Source organism: Salvelinus fontinalis, chromosome 34 (assembly GCF_029448725.1).
Source record: "Salvelinus fontinalis isolate EN_2023a chromosome 34, ASM2944872v1, whole genome shotgun sequence".
In the NCBI taxonomy this organism is placed as follows: Eukaryota; Metazoa; Chordata; class Actinopteri; order Salmoniformes; family Salmonidae; genus Salvelinus; species Salvelinus fontinalis.
In genome coordinates, this window is record NC_074698.1 from 25,095,431 (window position 1) to 25,116,391 (window position 20,961).

General features: G+C 44.9%; 1 protein-coding gene across 1 annotated transcript; it reads left to right on the forward strand.

Annotated features, from left to right (window-relative positions):
- The first annotated feature begins 281 nt into the window (after positions 1-281).
- LOC129833589 (progestin and adipoQ receptor family member 4-like) lies at positions 282-20,390 on the forward strand. The gene is made up of 3 exons (XM_055898286.1): positions 282-1,481; positions 13,968-14,186; positions 15,248-20,390. Exons 1-3 carry the CDS (start codon positions 1,208-1,210, stop codon positions 15,679-15,681), a joined length of 927 nt encoding a protein of 308 aa, XP_055754261.1. The 5' UTR covers positions 282-1,207; the 3' UTR covers positions 15,682-20,390.
- The last annotated feature ends 571 nt before the right edge of the window (positions 20,391-20,961 follow it).

Below are 20,961 nucleotides of genomic sequence, written 5' to 3' on the forward strand. Positions count from 1 at the left end.
TTTGTGTATTTTAAAATAAACTTTGCTGTTGTATGCCTACATTTGTTAACTACGTGAAAGTAATTAGAAAAATACATAGGAGAAGATGTAAGATGAATGTACAAGTAACTGTTTCTTCTTCATGTTTCCTAAATTCTAGAGAGGATAGCCTAATTATTGGTGCAACCATTATTAAACATTATTCCAAAATAATACCAGCCAGTGACTGGTGAGGTATTTATCTCTGTCTCCCCTGTGCTGTTTTTTCATAAAACCCCAGTGTCAGTCCCCCGCAATAATTATCTTCAGTACCGCTCTATAGCCACATTGGATTATAGCGTCACTGTCCGGTACAGGGCATCAATCATCCGATGCAAGGGACTCGACGCCGGTGAACAAACGAGTCACATTTAACAAGTGTTTGGACGGAATCTTTATGGGAAACGGGGTTACCAATACGAGAGAAGATTTGGACACCAAAATCTGTATTTTTTGGTGTCGGATTGACAACTTCCTTATCCATATTTGTTTGAAATCTCCCGGTCCAAATCACAGCAGTAGCACGCTAACGCGTTCCATCGCACTACATCTGTAGTTGTTGGTCGGTGACAAACTAGCTAACCTTAGCTGTAACCAGAATATGGAAATTTTTGTAAATACAATAGAGATGATTGTGCGCGAGCATTTAGCTGCTTTTACGTTATGACCTGCTAACGTTAGTCCTGTATTGGAAATCTGACCGCTAAACCCATTCCTCTGTAGTCAGTGGTATCAAGGTGACGGATGGAAGTAGCTAAGCTAAAGCCACTGGACTTGTGAACCAGTGCAGATGAACTAACTATGGCTAATGCTATGTGCCGTGGAATGTTGTACGCTAGCTAGCGACACATTGAGTAACTAGCTAGCAGCTACCATGAATGATATTGTGTTAGCTAACGTACGACAGATGTTGGGTGTTATGTCGGCAATTAAATGTAATATGTAATGTATACCACGGGCTTACACCATGTATGTGGTTGGCCTCGTCCTTGTCAACCCCTGTGGTTGACACAAGTATCGGTTTTTAAAAGCAAACAGCGGGATAAAATCGCTGTCACCGGGTAGTGGTGCTGAAAAGAAAGAACACATTTTCTGTCGCTAGCTCGCTACAGTACTGTAGCTATGGGAGCTAGCTAGCTATGTAGCTAGCAGCACATTATAGCTAGCTAACCCCCCCAGATTTTTATCAATGGTGTCTAATAAATTTTTATTCGCAATAATTCTATTATATGTGTATATAGGTGTACAGTCATTATTTTACTTTTTTGGCGGCGTTGTTTTAACTATTTTGGTTGCTATGGCATTTTTAAATGGACCAAGACTATTAGACTGGGCGAATTCACCTCCTCATCTTCAATTCAACAAATACGTCCTGACTGGATACCGACCAATATCCTCTGTCCAAGACTGTATAAGAAGCCTTTTTTACATGCACAACGAACTGGGAAACATATACACACATGGTGAGTTTAAATATTTTGAGATGAAGATAACTTGCTGGCTGGCTAGCTACATTTCTCTAGAAATAAATGAGTGGGTTTGCTAGCTAGCAGCAGAGCAGTGCAAATCTTGCCTGGGTGAAGGCTTTGCTATGGAGCGATTTCAGTGCCAACAGAAACGATTTCAATTCAATATTTTTGTATTAAGATATTATTATTGAAGTTATTGAATTCATGAATTGCACTTGTATTTCATGATTTGAAACTGAATTGAATGAATATTGCATACCATTTTAAAATTCAATTTCAATTGCATTAAATATTCAAATACAATATGTATATATTCAATTTAAATATGGTATATATTGCTTTCATTGTCTGTGTATTAAGTTTACAAAATATAATTTCAAGTTTAGCAAAGTTTCATATATTCAACTTCTCAGATGCATTCAGATTCACTTTTCAAATTCAGTTCTTTAAATTCAGATTCAAAACTAGAGACATCATCCTGGTACTTTGCTAGCAAGGAATGGTAGAAAATAACAGATAGAATCACACGCTCCAGGGTTCTCTCCAGGATATTTTAACAAGGTGGTGCTGCAGAGTACGGCTGAGGGGAGGCCTAGAGCAGGGCAGTGACCCCCTTTGGACTCAGAGATTTTTACATTTTTAACACGTGTAAGTGCCATTTCCTCCAATCTAAAGCAAAAAATACTCTATTAAATGCTAACAAAAAAATATGTTTTTTACATAGTGGTGCAGCCAGTCTACAAGGTGGCACAGCACCCCACTTACATTGGGGAGAACCATGCGCTCTGTGTTAAACAGGTTTCAGGTGTTTTCTAAAGCCAATGTGTCATGTTGAATTTATCTTCTTCCAATGAATTTGGCTCTAGCATTTGAACTCTTTGGACTATAAGCTATTATGACCCCTTTGCTGAAAGCTAAAACTTGGAACATGGATGTGGTTTCTGTGACCATGCTTATGTGATGAGAACCTTGCCTGAGATCTGAAGACGTGTTAGTTTGACATGTTAGACATATTAGTTTCAAGTCTCCGGCAAGGGTACTCATTATAATGTGACTGACTGGGTGAAGACTTTGTTAACCTGCTGAGCTAAAGCCTAGGCATTGGTCCTGTGACTTGGATGGGTCTCTTCGAGGAGGAGGTCAAAGGGGGGGTGAAGTGTAACAGGTGGTACATCGATCATGCTTGCATGATGAGTACTCTGAGACCTGAAAAGTTGCATTGTCTGGCACACAGGAGACCTGGGTTAGAACCTAATCATGTCTTCCGGTCTCAGGCAAGGTTGTTCATCACATGCGTGGATCACCAAACCACCGCTGTTGTGCTCTCATTAAATGTGGTAAACAGATTCTTATGCTTTTGTTTGCCACAGAAAGTGTTGTTCTATAGTAGGCCTGAGTTCGAACCCAGTCAGTTATATTGGTGCCGTGAGTATGAGGTCAAAGGTGGGTGAAATGTAACCGAGATCCACACTCTTTTAATGAGTAACCTTTATTTTTTATTGAACCTTTATTTAACTAGGCAAGTCAGTTAAGAGCAAATTCAATTTTTTACAATACTGAGCCAATTGTGCACTGCCCTATGGGACTCCAAATCACGGCCAGATGTGATTCAGCCTGGATTTGAACCAGGGATTGTAGTGCTGCCTCTTGCACGCGATGCAGTGCCTTAGGCCCATGCGCCACTCAGGAGCCCTTGCTAGAGACTTGAAGACTTGTTAGCTTTCTGAACTCATCCATATGGGATTTAGCTAAGTGGGCTAACACAGTCTTATGACATGCTGGAGACCCGGTTTGAACCCATTCAGTCACAAGAGCAAGATTAAATAGGGAGTGGAAAAGCTATCCTCAGAAGGGCTATGACAGGGCAATTCAACTATATTCTTATGGGGGCCAAAATGTATTTATTTTTGTCACACTATTACGTGTCCTGCGTGTCCTGTGTGTCCTGTGTGCATCATAGAGGGGAACAGAAGGAACAACAATATTCAAGAGAGTCTTAGAGAGTCCCATTCAGGAATGGGGTCATAATATCTTATAGCCAAAATGGTACACATATTAGAGCCAAATTAATCTGAAGAAAATAAATTAAACATGCCACATTGGCTTCAGAAACCGCCGGAACCCTGTTCAACCTGTAGAACGTTTGATTCAATCTGTTAACTTCTACCATTCCTTGCTGACAAAGTACCAGGATGTTGCCTCTGATTTTGAATCTGAATTTAGAGAACTGAATTTGAAAATGTATTTAATTCAATTGAAATTAAACTTTAAAACTATTAATTAAATTCAGTTTTCAATCATGAAATACAAGTTAAATTTATTTATTCAATGATTCAATTTGTGTATTACAAAAAAAATAATAATAATTGAATTCAAAATACAGTTTCTGTTGGCACTGAAGTCGCTCTGTACTGTGACCAGTGACAGCAGCCTTGGAAAGGGTTAGCTGGCTAGCTAACTAGCAAGCAGCTTGCTATTGTAGTTAGTTGAATCACAGTAAGTTGCCATAGGCAAAACCAAAGACAAATCTCATCACCAGCTGATGACTAATATAATAAGCTTTATGTAAAGTTTTGGTTGCACTTGGTAGTATGTTACAGCACAGAATAAACTGGTAATAACGTGGTAATTATGTCAGAAAGTATGGTAACAAGTTTTGGATATTCACAATGAATTTGCCCACATACTCTTATAATTTCAGTATATGTGTTGGGCAGAGAAGGAGAAGGCTGTCTGTGTCTCTAAAAATCCTCTTCATTTTCAGATTGAAGTGACCAAGATTGCATATGAAACCATGGTCTCTAGCATAGGATTCTTGATGACCTCAAGTGAAGTCAACTTGCTACGTTATAAAGGATGCTTGTGCACCAATGGAGTGTTGAGTTTTAGTGTCAGCCAACTCCTTCCATTTGACTTACAGCACACCCTGTCAACAGTCATTAAAACAGACAGGATTAGTGATCACCAGGGCAGGGGGGAATTTATTCCTGAAAGGAAGAGGAATCCCTTATTAAGACCAGGAATGATTGATTGATTGATTGGCAGGCAGGCAGCTTAGCCTCTCCCTTACTATGCAATTTGTCATTCAGAGGAAGTAATTAAAAGAAAAAGGATGTTCAGAGAAAAAGGTTTGTCATTCAGTGGAAAAGGTTTGTCATTCAGAGGAAAAGGTTTGTCATTCAGAGAAAAAGGTTATTGCAATATTCTTGCAGCATAATAGCATTCAGAAAATAGGCTACATAAATACGGATGTATGACTCATTGGGTCTCATTGGGTAAAAGCGTCTGCTAAATGGTATATATTTATATATTTCAAGTTGGTGAAGTCACACAGGTCCCATTTTTAGTAATATATGGCACCTGAAAACCAAATAAGATCACACAAATGGAGTCCACATGCTACATTTGCACAATAGGTTCAACAGCTGGAATACTTTTGGATAGAAACACGCAACTCCTGTCTAAAGAATAGCAATCATACTTTGGACCGCTTAGGCTGTGTTTATACAGGCAATCCAATTATATTTTTTACACTAATTGTTTTTTTGGCCAATCAGATCAGCGCTGAAAAATATCTGATGTGATTGGTCAAAAGACCAATTAATGGAAAACACCCAGAATTGGGTTGCCTGTGTAAACACAGCCTTAGAGAGTGTAACAATTCCAGTGGTGGAATGAAAGAGTCAGGTGCAGAGAGCAGGGTAATCTTCAACAAGTGGATATTTATTCCTTCCAGAAATAAAATACATGAACGGCGACGCCACACAAAACACCGGGCGCGTCAAAGTATTATCCAAGAAAAGGTATTACAGAAATCCACTAACGAACACCACCAACACGAAACAGAAAAACAAGCCCGCACAAAAGTCGGAGGGCCAACTGGGTTTAAATACCCCCTAACCTAAACACAAAACAGGTGAAACAAATTAGACCAACTCAAAAGAAAACAGAAAAGGGGATCGGTGGCAGCTAGTAGACCGGAGACGCCGAACGCCGCCCGAACGGGAAGAGGCACCATCCTCGGCGGGATTCGTAACAGAGAGCCTGTCCAGTTGTACTGTTCAGTAGTGCTGAGCGGGGTATGGAGGGAGGGGTGCAGAAGAGATCATACTCAAAATAGATGTTAGACAGGAGGCTGGTGGGAGGAGCTATAGGAGGACGGGCTTATTGTAATGGCTGGAATGGAATAAATGGAACGGTATCAAACATGGAAATCACATGTTCGACTCCATTCCATTTATACCATTCCAGCCAATACAATGAGCCTGTCCTCCTATAGCTACTCCCACCAGCCTCCTCTGGTGTTGGATTTAATTGGCTGTATCACCTGGCCAGGACAAATTATTTTACATTCGGAAAAGCAGAGTTAGCGAAAGATCGGGAAGAATTTTGCTCAACAAGCACATCCCAATAGCCTAAGTGAAGCAACCTAAAACACATCTCTGTAGTTTAAGGGTAATTCCAGGGTAACGGAATTACGCTGCGATTTTTCACAGGAAAGAACTGTGATCTTTGCATCTGCACTGTTTTTCCAGTAAATGTTTTAATTGTATTTACTGTGCAGGGATCTCCCAAAGAACGTAAGAGAGAAAAAAAACAGTGCCTTCAGAAAGTATTCATACCCCTTGACTCATACCTCTTTTTTTTTGGTTACAGCCTGAATTCAAAATTGATTAAAACATTTTTAATCTCATCCATCTACACACAATATGTAAGGCCTGGGTGTCAGAGTGTGGAGTCAACACGCAGGAAACAGCAGGTGCCAAATCCAAAATGTTCTTTAATGAACACGGACCATCTAGTCCACCCCATTAACACACTGGGTGTACACTATAACCAACCCCAGACACGGGGTAAAAGAACTCAGTCCAGAAACATGTAGCACACAATCAACACCACTACTTACAAGCAAACAATCCCGCACAAAGAAACATGAATGCCGGCTGATTAAATAAGCCCAACTAATTACCCCTCATACAAAACAGGTGCGCCCAATAAACACATAGGGAGGGGAAGAAAAGGATCAGTGGCAGCTAATAGGCCGGTGACGACGACCGCCGAACGCCACCCGAACGGGAAGGAGAGCCTGCCTCGGTCGAAGTCGTGACAGTACCCCCCCTCTGACGCGCGTTTCCCGCAGCGCGCCGACACCGGCCTCGAGGTCGACCCGGAGGACGAGGTGCAGGGCGATCCGGATGGAGGCGATGGAAATCCCTCAGCATAGACGGATCCAAAATGTCCCCCACCGGTACCCAGCACCTCTCCTCCGGACCGTACCCCTCCCAGTCCACGAGGTACTGCAGGCCCCTCACCCGGCGTCTCGAGTCCAGAATGGCCCGTATCTTGTACGCCGGGGTCCCCTCGATGTCCAGAGGGGGAGGAGGGACCTCCGGTACCTCACCGTCCTGCAGGGGACTAGCTACCACTGGCCTGAGGAGAGACACATGAAACGAGGGGTTAATACGATAATAGGAAGGGAGTTGTAATCGATAACACACCTTGTTTATTCTCCTCAGGACTTTGAAGGGCCCTACACACTGCGGACCCAGCTTCCGGCAGGGCAAGCGGAGGGGCAGGTTTCGGGTCGAGAGCCAGACCCTGTCCCCCGGTACAAACACGGGGGCCTCACTGCGGTGGCGGTCAGCACTCCTCTTCTGCCGTCCACTAGCTTGTTGAAGTGATTCCTGGACGGCTCTCCATGTCTCCTTGGAGCGCTGCACCCATTCCTCCACCGCAGGAGCCTCGGTCTGGCTCGGATACCATGGTGCCAGAACCGGCTGGTACCCCAATACACACTGAAAGGGGGACACGTTAGTAGAGGAGTGGCGTAGTGAGTTCTGGGCCATTTGGGCCCAGGGAATGTATCTCGCCCACTCCCCTGGCCGGTCCTGGCAATACGACCGCAGAAACCTACCCACCTCCTGGTTCACTCTCTCCACCTGCCCATTACTCTCAGGGTGATAACCGGAGGTAAGGCTGACCGAGACCCCCAAACGCTCCATAAACGCCCTCCATACTCGGGACGTGAATTGGGGGCCCCGATCAGAAACTATGTCCTCCGGCACCCCGTAGTGCCGGAAGACGTGGGTGAATAATGCCTCCGCAGTCTGTAGGGCTGTAGGAATACCGGGCAACGGGAGGAGACGACAGGACTTCGAGAACCGATCCACAATCACCAGTACCGTAGTGTTCCCCTGAGACGGGGGAAGATCGGTCAGAAAATCTACGGACAGGTGCGACCAAGGCCGTTGTAGAACGGGGAGGGGTTGTAACTTCCCTCTAGGAAGGTGCCTAGGAGCCTTACTCTGGGCGCATACCGAACAGGAGGAAACATAAACCCTAACGTCTCTCGCCAAGGTAGGCCACCAATACCTCCCCCGAAGGCTCCCCACTGTCCTCTTCACCCCAGGGTGACCCGAGGAGGGTAGAACGTGAGCCCACCGAATCAATTTGTCCCGAACACCAAGCGGCACGTATTTCCGCCCCACCGGACACTGAGGAGGAGCGGGTTCCGCCCGTAACGCCCGCTCGATGTCCGAGTCCACTTCCCACACCACTGGTGCTATCAGCCTAGAGGCGGGAAGGATGGGAGTGGGTTCGGTGGGCCGATCGTCCGAGTCGTATAAACGGGACAGTGCATCCGCCTTTACGTTCTGGGAGCCCGGTCTATACGTTAAGGTAAACTGGAATCGGGTAAAGAACATGGCCCACCTTGCTTGACGTGGATTCAGTCTCCTAGCTGCCCGAATATACTCCAGATTCTGGTGGTCGGTCCAGATGAGAAAAGGGTGCTTAGCCCCCTCAAGCCAGTGTCTCCACACCTTCAGGGCACTGACCACTGCTAACAACTCCCGGTCCCCCACATCATAGTTACGCTCCGCTGGGCTGAGTTTCTTCGAGAAGAAAGCACAGGGGTGGAGTTTTGGTGGCGTACCAGAGCGCTGTGATAGCACGGCACCTACCCCAGCCTCGGACGCGTCCACCTCCACAATGAATGCTAGAGAGGGATCCGGATGTGCCAACACGGGCGCATCCGTGAACAGCGCCTTCAACCTGTTGAAAGCTCCGTCCGCTTTTGCTGACCACTGCAAACGCACCGGACCCCCCTTCAGCAGTGAGGTAATAGGAGCTGCCACCTGGCCAAAACCCCGGATAAACCTCCGGTAGTAATTGGCAAAACCCAAAAACCGCTGCACCTCCTTTACCGTGGTCGGAGTCGGCCAATTACGCACGGCCTTAATGCGGTCACTCCCTACCACCACGCCCGAGGTGGAAATGCGATAACCCAGAAAAGAGACGGCTCGTTTGGAGAACACACACTTCTCAGCCTTGACATATAGGTCATGCTCCAGCAGTCTACCAAGCACCTTGCGTACCAGAGACACATGCGCGGCGTAAGTGGCTGAGTAGATCAGAATGTCATCGATATAAACAACCACTCCCTGCCCGTGCAGGTCCCTGAGAATATCGTCTACAAAGGATTGGAAAACGGCTGGAGCATTCTTTAACCCATACGGCATGACGCAGTACTCATAATGGCCCGATGTGGTACTAAATGCGGTTTTCCACTCGTCTCCTTTCCGAATACGCACCAGACTATACGCGCTCCTGAGATCCAATTTTGTGAAGAACTGCGCTCCGTGAAATGATTCCATTGCCGTAGCAATGAGAGGTAGTGGGTAACTAAACCCCACAGTGATGGCATTTAGACCTCTATAATCAATACACGGACGCAAACCTCCCTCCTTTTTCTTCACAAAAAAGAAACTCGAGGAGGCGGGTGAGATGGAGGACCGAATGTACCCCTGTCCCAGAGACTCAGTGACATATGTCTCCATAGCCACCGTCTCCTCTTGGGACAATGGGTACACGTGACTCTTGGGAAGCGCAGCGTCTACCTGGAGATCTATCGCACAATCCCTTCCCGGTCGATAAGGTGGTAATTTAGTCGCTTTCTTTTTACTGAAAGCGATTGCCAAATCGGCATACTCGGGGGGAATGTACACCGTGGAACCCTGGTCTGGACTTTCCACCGACGTGGCACCGATGGAAACTCCCAAACACCTTCCAGAGCACTCCTTTGACCACCCCTGGAGAACCCCCTGTTTCCACGAAATTTTAGGATTGTGCCGGGCCAGCCAGGGAATCCCTAGTACTACCGGAAACGCAGGCGAATCAATAATATAAAAGCTAATACGCTCCTTATGATTCCCCTGCGTCACCATGTCCAGGGGAACCGTGGTCTCCCTGACCACCCCTGACCCTAATGGCCGACTATCTAGGGAGTGCACGGGAAAGGGAGAATCTATCGGCACAAGCGGAACCCTTAACCTAAGAGCGAGTCCGCGATCCATAAAGTTCCCAGCTGCGCCTGAATCGACTAGCGCCCTATGCTGGGAAGAGGGGAAAAATTTAAGAAAAAAAATCAAGACAAACATGTGACTAACAGGGGGTTCTGGGTGAGTTTGGTGCTGACTCACCTGGGGTGATCGAGAAGTGTTCCGCCTGCCATCTCGACTCCCAGACGGACCCCCCCAGCACCGATCGGCCGTGTGTCCTCTCCGACCACAGCTGGTGCAGGGAGAGCCTCCCCCTCCGGTACCTCTCTGCCCAGCCCCTCCTACCTCCATCGGAATAGGAGCGGAGGGACTGGGTGGTGGAACGTACAGGACCCTCTCAGAACGCCCGCGGGCAGCCAGCAGATTGTCCAGACGGATGGACATGTCAATCAGCTCATCCAGAGAAAGAGCGGTGTCCCGACATGCTAGCTCCCTGCGGACGTCCCCCCGGAGACTACACCGGTACCGATCAATAAGGGCCCTGTCGTTCCACCCAGATCCTGCAGCCAGGGTCCGGAACTCCAGCGCGTAATCCTGGGCGCTCCTCTTCTCCTGCCTAAGGTGGAACAGTCGTTCTCCCGCCGCTCGGCCCTCTGGAGGATGGTCGAATATGGCCCGAAAACGGCGGGTGAATTCTGGGTAATGCTCCTTCGCCGAGTCTGGACCATTCCAGACCGCGTTGGCCCACTCCAGAGCACGACCCGTGAGGCAGGAGACGAGGACACGCACCCTCTCCGCTCCCGAGGGAGTGGGTCTTACGGCGGCAATGTACAGTTCCAGTTGGAGTAGGAACCCCTGGCACCCTGCCGCCGATCCATCATAATCCCTCGGGAGTGTCAGACGGAGAGCGCTGGAGCCGAGGAATGAAGAGTCCTGGGCTGGAGGAGCCGAAGGTGGAGAGAGGAAACCACTACTCTCCCATCGATCCATTCGCTCCATCATCGCATCCATCGCTGTTCCAATATGGTGGAGAACAGTGGTATGCTGGAGCACCCGTTCCTCTATCGATGGGAGAGGGTTGGCTGCTGCTCCTGCTGACTCCATTTCTTGGTGCGGGATTCTGTAAGGCCTGGGTGTCAGAGTGTGGAGTCAACACGCAGGAAACAGCAGGTGCCAAATCCAAAATGTTCTTTAATGAACACGGACCATCTAGTCCACCCCATTAACACACTGGGTGTACAATATAACCAACCCCAGACACGGGGTAAAAGAACTCAGTCCAGAAACATGTAGCACACAATCAACACCACTACTTACAAGCAAACAATCCCGCACAAAGAAACATGAATGCCGGCTGATTAAATAAGCCCAACTAATTACCCCTCATACAAAACAGGTGCGCCCAATAAACACATAGGGAGGGGGAGAAAAGGATCAGTGGCAGCTAATAGGCTGGTGACGACGACCGCCGAACGCCACCCGAACGGGAAGGAGAGCCTGCCTCGGTCGAAGTCGTGACACAATACCCCATAATGACAAAGTGAAAACATGTTTTAAACATTTTTGCAAATGTTTTGAAAATTAAATGCAGAAATATCTCATTTAAATAAGTATTCACACCCATGAGTCAATACTTTGCAGAAGCACCTTTGGCGGTGATTACAGTTTTGAGTCGTCTTGGGTATGTCTGTATCAGCTTTGCACATCTGAATTAGTTTTTTTTCTCAAGTTCTGTTAAGTTAGATGGGGAGTGGTGGTGAACAGCAATCTTAGTCTTTCCACAGATTTTCAATAGGATTAAAGCATTCCAGCGTTGCTTTGGCTGTATGTTTGAGGTCATTGTCCTGTTGGAACGTAAATCTTCTCCCCAGTCTAAGGTCGTTTGCACTCTGAAGCAGGTTCTCATCAAGGATATGCCTGTATTTGGCTCCATTCATTGTTCCCTCTATCAGTCTCCCAATCCCTGCAGCTGAAAAGCATGTCCATAGCACCATGCTGCACAGTAGGGATGGTGTTAGGCGGTTGATGTTCTGTGCCTGGTTTTCTCCAGACATAGCGCTTTGCATTCAGGCCAAATAGTCAAATTTGTCTCATCAGACCACAGAATATTTTGCCTTTTGCTATCAGTCTTTCACATGCATTTTTGCAAACTCCAGGCATGCTGTCATGGCTTTTTCTCAGAAGTGGCATCTGTCTGGACACTTTCCCTTAAAGTGTTGTAGAGACTGTTGTCCTTCTGGCAGGTTTTCCCATCTCAGCCAAGGAACTCTGTAGTTCTGTCAGTGTTCATTGGGTTCTTGGTCACCTCCCTGACCAAGTTCCTTCTTGCCCGGTTGTTCCTTTTGGTCAGAAGGCCAACTCTATGCAGAGTCTGGGTAGTTCCATATTTTTTTATTTCCAAATGATGGAGACCACTGTGCTCTTGGAAACTTTGAACACTCTACAAGTTGTTGTATACCTTCCCCAGATATATGCCTCATCACAATCTTGGACATGTACTAGTTCCTTGGACTTCATGGGATAGTTTCAGCTCTGACATATATAGACAGGTGTGTTTCTTTCTAAATCATGTCCAAAATATAGAATTGGCAACAGGTGGACTCCAATCAAGTTGTAGTGACGTCTCAAGGATGATCAAAGGAAATTGGATGAACCTGAACTCAATTTGGAGTGTCAAAGCAAAAGAGTGTGAATACTTACGTAAATTAGATATTTCTGTATTTCATTTTCAATAAATTTGCAAAAATCTTGAAAAAATAGGTTTTCACTTTGTCGTTATAGGGTATTGTGTGCAAATGGGTGAGAAAATGCATCTATTTAATAAAATTAGAATTCTGTCTGTAACAACAATATGTGGAATAAGTGAAGGGGCATGAATACTTTCTGAAGGCACTTACACTCAGTGGACAGTTTATTAGGTACACCCATCTAGTACCGGGTCAGACCCCCTCTTGCTTCCAGAACAGCCTGAATTCTTCAGGGCATGGATTCTACAAGGTGTGGTTGGTGTTCAAACATGGCTCAATTGGTAACAAGGAACTTAACGTGTGCCAGGAAAACATTCCCCACACCATTACACCACCGCCACCAGCCTGTACTGTTGACAGCAGGCAGGATGGAGCCATGCACTCATGCAGCTTAGGCCAAATCCTGACTCTGTCATCAGCATGACATAACAGCAACCGTGATTAGTCGGACCAGGAAAAGTTTTTCCATTCCTCAGTTGTCCAGTGTTGGTGATCACGTTCCCATTGGAACCTCCTCTTCTTGTTTTTAGCTGATAGGAGTGGAACCCGGTGTGGTCGTCTGCTGCATTAGCCCATCCGTGACAAGGACCGACGAGTTGTGCGTTCCGAGATGCCGTTGTACTGCTCCGTTATTTGCCTGTTTGTTGGCCTGCCTGTTCGCTTGCACGATTCTTGCCTTTCTCCTTTTGACCTCTCTCATCAACAAGCTGTTTTCGCCCACAGGGCTACGCTGACTGAATGCTTTTTGTTTGTCGCACCGTTCTCAGTAAACCCTAGACACTGTCATGCGTGAAAATCCCAGAAGGCCGGCCATTTCTGAGATACTGGACAGTCGTACCACGCTCAAAGTCGCTTATGTCATCCTAGCGTTCAATCAAACAGTAACTGGATGCCTGTTTGCCGGCCCCATGACTCACTGTCTGTAGGACCGAACCTTTTAAAAAATCTATTTTTATTACTTACTTTGTTATCATAAGGCCATTGTTTGCTCTAGATTGCAGGAAATTGCAGTTACAGGTGTTCATAAATCTTGGCTGTACTCTGCAGCACCTCCTTGTTAAAATATCCTGGGGAGAACCCTGGTGTGTAAGTTGTTCAAAGTAGTCATTGTACATAGTTGTTTTTTGCTTGCCATACAGTCTCTGTGTAATTCTGTTACCGTGGAATTGCCCTGTAGTGCAGCAGTAATTGTTGCTGAAGCTAAACAAGAGCTCGTGGAAGGTGAAAAAAGGTGTATGCAGTAGCGCTATGCCATATTGCTAATGTGATTGGAAATTCATAACACATTTGACATTTGTCATTTCATTGGAATAGAATAACAGGGGAAAATAAACTATCCAGTACAGTAGTGCAAACTGCAAGCGTTTTGTATTGGTAAATCTGGTGCTAGTTGTCAGCAAGATTTAGGCCTAATTGACCGAACCCTGTTTATCCCCTTCACCCCTTCCTGACAGGTATCCCTCTGCTCTGCTTCCTGTTCCTCATCCCGCTCAACTTCCCCTGGTCCCAGATCAGTGTGACATGGCTGGGTGTGGTCCACTTCCTGGCCTGCCTGTCCCCCCAGCTGGGCTCTGTGCTCTACCACCTCTTCATGAACCATGAGGGAGGAGAGCCTGTCTACCACACCCTTCTCACCCTCGACATGTGTGGCATCTGCATGATCAACACACTGGGTAAGCAGAGGGGCTTCTGGGTAGCAACTAAAAGCTCTCTACTCTCTCAATCTTTCTTTCTGTCACAATTCGTGTGTATAGGTGGCAGGGAAGTCAGGCGCAGGAGAATTAAACTTGGTAAAATGGAGTCATTTAATAAAACAAAACATAACTCCAAAACCATAAATATAAAATTAAACATTGGGTACGAGGACCCGTCACGCACCAAATACAAACAACACAGAACTAAACATAAAACAATCTCTGACAAAGACATGATGGGAAACAGAGGGTTAAATACACAACAGGTAATGAATGGGATTGAAACCAGGTGTGTAGGAAGACAAGACAAAACCAATGGAAGATGAAAAATAGATCAATGATGGCTAGAAGACCGGTGACGTCGACCGCCGAGCACCACCCAAACAAGGAGAGGCATCGACTTCGTGACACTTTCATTCTCTACCTTTTTATCTCCTTCTCTCCTTTCTTTCTCTTCCGGCCTTTTGTTTTCTGTGTACACTCTCTGGCACACTCTTTTTGTGCAATCCATTTTTAATTTACATATAGGCAAATCATCTTGCGTATCCAATAACTAGTGGGTCGTTCCAGCAATTTGGTGCCTTTCAAGATGTGTAAAACGTTTGATTTCACACTTTGTCATAAAGAGCACATGCATAACCTAATAAAAATAAAAGCATTTCCCCATCTCATAAAAAATGAATATAGTAAGTACCTATTAAGTGCCAAATAAAGTATTATTATTAAAAATGTATTTTGACAGGGAAGTCATCTATATATATACAGTACCAGTCAAGTTAGGGCACACCTACTCATTCCAGGGCTTTTCTTTTTACTATTTTCTACATTGTAGAATAATAGTGAAGAAATCAAAACTATGAAATAACACATATGGAATCATGTAGTAACCAAAAAAGTGTGAAACAAATCAAAATATATTTTATATTTGAGATTCTTCAAAGTAGCCACCCTGTGTGCATGATTCTCTGGGATGTGAATATTTGTTGTGGTGTAGTTTAATGACTAACAGCCTCTGACCTTGTGTGTTGTGTTTGCCTCAGGAGCGCTGCCCATCGTCTACAGCACCCTGCTGTGCTACCCATTCACCCGCACAGTGGCTCTGCTCGTCTACATCCTGCTGTCCAGCTACGCTATCTACTCGGCCATCACGGCGCGGAGTAGCGTGCGGCGTCTGCGCTCCTTTGCCTGGCAGGCCCTGTTCCGCTTCTCCTTCTTCCTGCTGCGCTGGGTGGGCGTGGGCGGCGGCAGCCCCACCTCGCTGCAACACTTCCTCACCATGGACGCGCTGGCTGTACTGGGCGGGATCATCAACATCTCGCGCATCCCAGAGCGCTTCCGCCCGGGCCTCTTTGACTACTGGTGCAACAGCCACCAGATCATGCACGTGCTGGTGGTGGGCTCCATCCTCTACCTGCACTGGGGTGTGCTGGACGACCTGCTCTGGATCAACAGCCACCACTGTCCCTCAGACTGAGCCCCACCCTGCCTGGAGGAGGACCAGCGGGGAACAGGGTTTAGGACCTCTGGGGCGGGGGGGCTGTTTCAATAGGTAAGATGGGAGGTGTTCGTGAAGATGTGCATGGAAGGCCAGATAAAGTGTTTTACATAATAGGGTTTGGTGCAGGCTTTGACACATGTGCACCTAGCAAGAATGTTCATACTGTATCTGTGTCCATCTTGCCATTATACATGCATTGCTATTTATATTAGGGAACACACACAAGGATTTGGATATTGGCTCAATGGTCAACACACACACACGCACACACACACACACAGCACACAGCAGAGGGTCTGTGGAGATTACACACAAAAAAAGATTAAGGATTTGATATCAGAAATACACATAGAAATGTCTACAAAAAAAATCATGATATGCAAGTGAAGGTACACTTGAGCAATAGTTGATTTGCTGTTGACTTATCCTCATGTGTCAATTACCATTTCATCCTATGGCTTTTATCAAAGTGGATCCGTCAATGATGCATTCATTCTTTCTGAAGTAGTTTTCAGATGTCATTCTATTGCAGCCTATGCAGCACATAGCATATAAACTTTAGAACAAACACACACACCGCACACACTCACAGCGTAGCATGCATGCATGCTAGTAATGCACAAGTAATGCACAAAGCACTCCCAGACCTGTCACAGAGTCCTATGGAACTACTTGAGTTACTGTGTATTAGAGAGGATATTCTCCCTCATTGTTTCTTTCATGTTTATTTGTCTTTCTCCCATCTCTCTGGCTTTGTCTGTCTCTCTGTGGTCAGGTATGGGTAACTGGGTATGGGTGAAGGGTATGGGTAACTGGGTATGGGTGAAGGGTATGGGTAACTGGGTGAAGGGTATGGGTAACTGGGTGAAGGGTATTGGTAACTGGGTGAAGGGTATGGGTAACTGGGTGAAGGGTATGGGTAACTGGGTATGGGTGAAGGGTAACTGGTTATGGGTGAAGGGGTTCATTCCTTGGCTTGTTAGTGCTCATTTTGTTTGAAGTTTACCTCCCTTTTAGTGCAGTCCACATAGCCTAAATGCTAGACTGAACTTGGATGCATTGTGCCATTGAATATACAACCATTTTAAATAGGGAATCATGACAGATTATCCATGTGTACAATTGCTATTGTTGAGTTACATTAAGTTACATTTTATTATTGGTTGACCTTAATCTTGTAAGACAGTGCTTTTTATTTATTCATCAATATCTATATTTAAAGTGACAATTCCTCATTTAACTGAGGAATTTGATTTGGTTTTGAATCCGGATTATTAGAATTAGTTCATGACCATTAAGTTAAAAATATATATTTTGTTGTTGATTATTGTAATCATGTTTGGCACATACTGTAGTCAATGAAAAGGGCACATAGCGTCTTAAATGAAACAGACAGGATGTCTCTCTTTATAATACCTGAACAATAGTTACATGACTGTGCAGGATGGATCTTGTTGACTGAAAAGGGAAGTTCTTCCACCAAACAGATACCAAATGTTTATTACGCTACAGCATTAGAGAGAGAGTTTGTGATGAGGGTTTTTTAAATTAGAATGCACTATTATTATTTGACTACTAGAAACCAGTAGGTTCCCCTGAGAGGGTGGAGATGGTCGACAGCTACGCTACTTTCTAGGCTTTTAACTGTCCGAGGCCAGATAAGGATTTGGTATGATGCACTGCATTCTATGCCAAAGCTGGACATTATTACTACATAACATAGCCCAGTTTGACTCTTTGCACTTTGTTACCCTTAGAGAGGTACAGTACTCTAGTACCAAGCTGACCTGTGCCATATAGTATTTCATTAGACAACTGCAACCAAGCATGAATGAACCCATAACCCTCTCACCATTTTCACAACCAGTAACCCTGAGAAACTATTTCTGGTTACTCACTTTTAAAGTAAAAATTGTTGCCACTAGTTTCTGCACTGGCATTTGAGTTTATGCTCTGAGGAACAGTACAATGTTTACCTTTTGGATTACTCTTGTGTTTTATAGATTTTGTTTAACGATTGACTGTATGTGGAAGGTTGAGACCAAGCGTTTTGTTTTTTTAATCTGCTTTGCTCTGAGGGACCTTTTACCTAGTCGTCCCATGGACTAGTTAAGTTTGCATGTTTCTATGTAACATTGCACTTTTGTAACCTGGTGCACACACTCACACATACCCACACTAATTTCCACTTCACTCACAAGTTGCCAAATGATGTGTCGAGGGCCTCCGTTGTAGCACATACTTTGCTCACATTGAGTCAAGAGTGAGGGAGAATGTCCCAGCCTCTCCCACACAGGCCTCAGACTGCAACCCGACCCTGACTAGTGTTAAACCCTTTCTCAGCCCCCTTATGAAACCACCCCTGTCATGGTGAGTACATTACAGCCATGGCCCCTTGTATCGTCATACGCTGAAATTGTATTACAGTGCACTGAATGAAACTGATTATTAATGCATGTTAGTAGCGCTCAAACAGAAACTCATTGTCTCATACGAGGACTTTAACTTAGTATTAGCCAAATGCTTGTGCATTATAACATATGACACATCATGTGTCAGTCACTCCAGCTAAGAGCTTTACATGCTGTCAGGGCAGTGGACCATGAGTGTTAAGAGAGGAACATACTACATACAGTATATACTAATACAGGAATATGAGGGACTAGAACAGAGGCAATACAACTATATCAAATAAACTGCACTGTTTATTTATTTTCAAAAGGGCTTTGGATCAAAGTGAAAACCAGTAATGAAACTTATTTAAAGTCCATGTAAATACATGGATGTATGTAGATTATATATACATACAGTGCAAACAGTATATAACGCTGATACTTTTTTATACATATATGTAAAGGGAAGAAAGCAGAAGTAGGAACCTGGAATTCAATATGTATGTCACCTAAGACAATGCTCTGTGTCCGAGGGAAAAGGGACCTGGTAAGAGAAACAGGCTGAGGGTGGTACTACTGTGTATTTAATATCAACCACATCCAACCTATTTACTCTAATATGTGAACCCAGATAAAACGGATTCTTTTCAGTTCTGTTGTAGAGATGGGTAACCGTGTGGGTTTTTGAGAGACCCAGGGTTTAAGAATGCTTTTGCTCGATTAAATGTAACCTCATAAAAATAAAAGATAGGGAAGATACAGGAGGGGGGGCATGTCTGAATACCTCTGATTACAACTGGATATCTATGCATTATCAGATACAAATACATTTACAATGTCTGAAGTGGATGTGTGTTCAAGTGGTATGTTTCTCAACTGTCACAAAGAACAAAAAGGGCCAGTTCTCTACTCAAAGGGACTCCACCACCCTGGGTTTTCCACTTCTCAGGGTGCTATAGCCGTAGCTGTTACGTTGAGGCCAGGGGGTTCCTCTCTGAAACATGGCTTTTAGAGCTGCACACCACCAGAGGCCACTGTGAGGGACTCCTGAACTGCGTAGGGGTCTGAGGGAAGGTAAGAGTCATCAGTAGAAGTAGGGATTATTTAGGGATTCTTGGGGTGGGCTCTGATAAAACAAGGTGAAATGTATTTAAAGAGTAAGACTGTGGAAACGGGAAGATGGGAGGGGAGGGAATAGTGGTGGGAGAAAGAACTGAAAACCATTTTTCAGAGAGGAACCAGGCCCACCAACAGTACCATTTTTCAGAGATGGAACCAGGCCAGCCACCGGTCATTGTTTTAGTCTGTATATTCTGATATTCTATGATGATAATGATGACATAATGTATGAAAACACTAACAAAATGTAACAGTTTTTTTTGTACACAGGTGCCAGCTAGCCTGTTTCTGACTATTTATAAAGGATTAACTGTCCACTATTGTTATACGATGATGATGACAATGATACTTATTATTATTAATACAATTACTCTGTGGATGGTTGGTACTAATTATGATACTGTCTTTACAGATAATGAAATGCCCTTTTCCTCTTGATGAAGGGAGCTTTCTTGAGGGTCTGTCTGTTTCTCTGTTTGTCCTTGTCTTCGGTCTGTCTTGGTTTTTATAAATTAATTGAATGGCTGTTTATTTGTCCCCATCTGGTGGACATAACTCTGTAACATTGCAGTCTATTGCAGGCATCATATTGTATCGTATAAAGGCTCACCGCCAACCGTTCTGTGTCTGGCAGAGGAAGCCCAGTTCTGATATTTTCACAAATTGATCTTTTGACCAATCAACTCTGAAAAACATCTGATGTGATTAGTCAAAAGACCATTGGTGGAAAACAAATACCATAATTAGACAGGCTGCTTTTACACAGGCAATGTGACTGACATACTTACTACTCAACAGTGTTAACATGCTAGGAGTGACCAAACCCTGCATGTTCAGGGTTGCACAAACCAGTTATGAATGTATATTATGGACCCTGTATGTTTGAATATATGAGCTGTTTTAAGATCTCATACTTCATGTGTGAAATCTGTGTTTTAATGTGTTTTATCTGTCCTGTTCCATGTCTGGGTGCAAGTTGCATCCTACTGTGCCTCATCGACCCGCCTGTGTTCTTCTCACCGACGCTTCCGTTAATTTATGGCCATCTTGTATCTCCCTGTGTCTAGTTTCTCTACGTGTCCATCTGTAGTGTCTTGCATTATACAGACAGGCCCTCCCACTCCTCAGTCTCCAGCAACGATTGTGCAATAAACTGAAGTCTATATTTTTAAACCTGTCTCTGGCCTTCCATTCTGTCTTTGGTATCTCCTGTTCTGTTCTCTTGCTTGTTTTAATAGAGATGTTTTCAGGGGGGTTGAGGGAGCAGGGTCTGGTTAAGGGATGCATACATGTGTCTAAGCAGAGCCTAGCTGTGCCATGGCATTCTCTATTTGACTTCATCCTGTTATCCATACATTGTGCACAGAAGTTAAATTATGATTTTTGTAGGCTGTTGTCCTGTATACAGCAGCACCCACTTTGCGCATATTTATATCCCACAGTCAACAGTCCCCACTGCAAGTAGGCAACTACAGTATGGTAGATGCTAAGTGGGATCCTTGGGATGACCTAACCCTAGAATTCATTGTTCTTAATTTTTTCAACTAGGCAAGTCATTTCGGAACAAATTGTTATTTACAATGACAGCCTACTTGTGAAGCCCCCCCGGCCAAACCCTCCCCTAACCCAGATGACACTGGGCCAAATATGCGCCGCCCTATGGGCCTCCCAATCACAGCCGGTTGTGATACAGCCCGGGTTCAAACCTGGTCTGTAATGACACCTCTAGCACTGCGATGCAATG

Coding starts and splice junctions, on each gene's coding strand:
- LOC129833589 (XM_055898286.1), top strand. CDS start 1,208: ATGGTGTCTAATAAATTTTTATTCGCAATAATTCTATTATATGTGTAT. Junction 1,482..13,967: donor GGGAAACATATACACACATG/GTGAGTTTAAAT, acceptor CCTTCCTGACAG/GTATCCCTCTGCTCTGCTTC. Junction 14,187..15,247: donor CTGCATGATCAACACACTGG/GTAAGCAGAGGG, acceptor TGTTTGCCTCAG/GAGCGCTGCCCATCGTCTAC.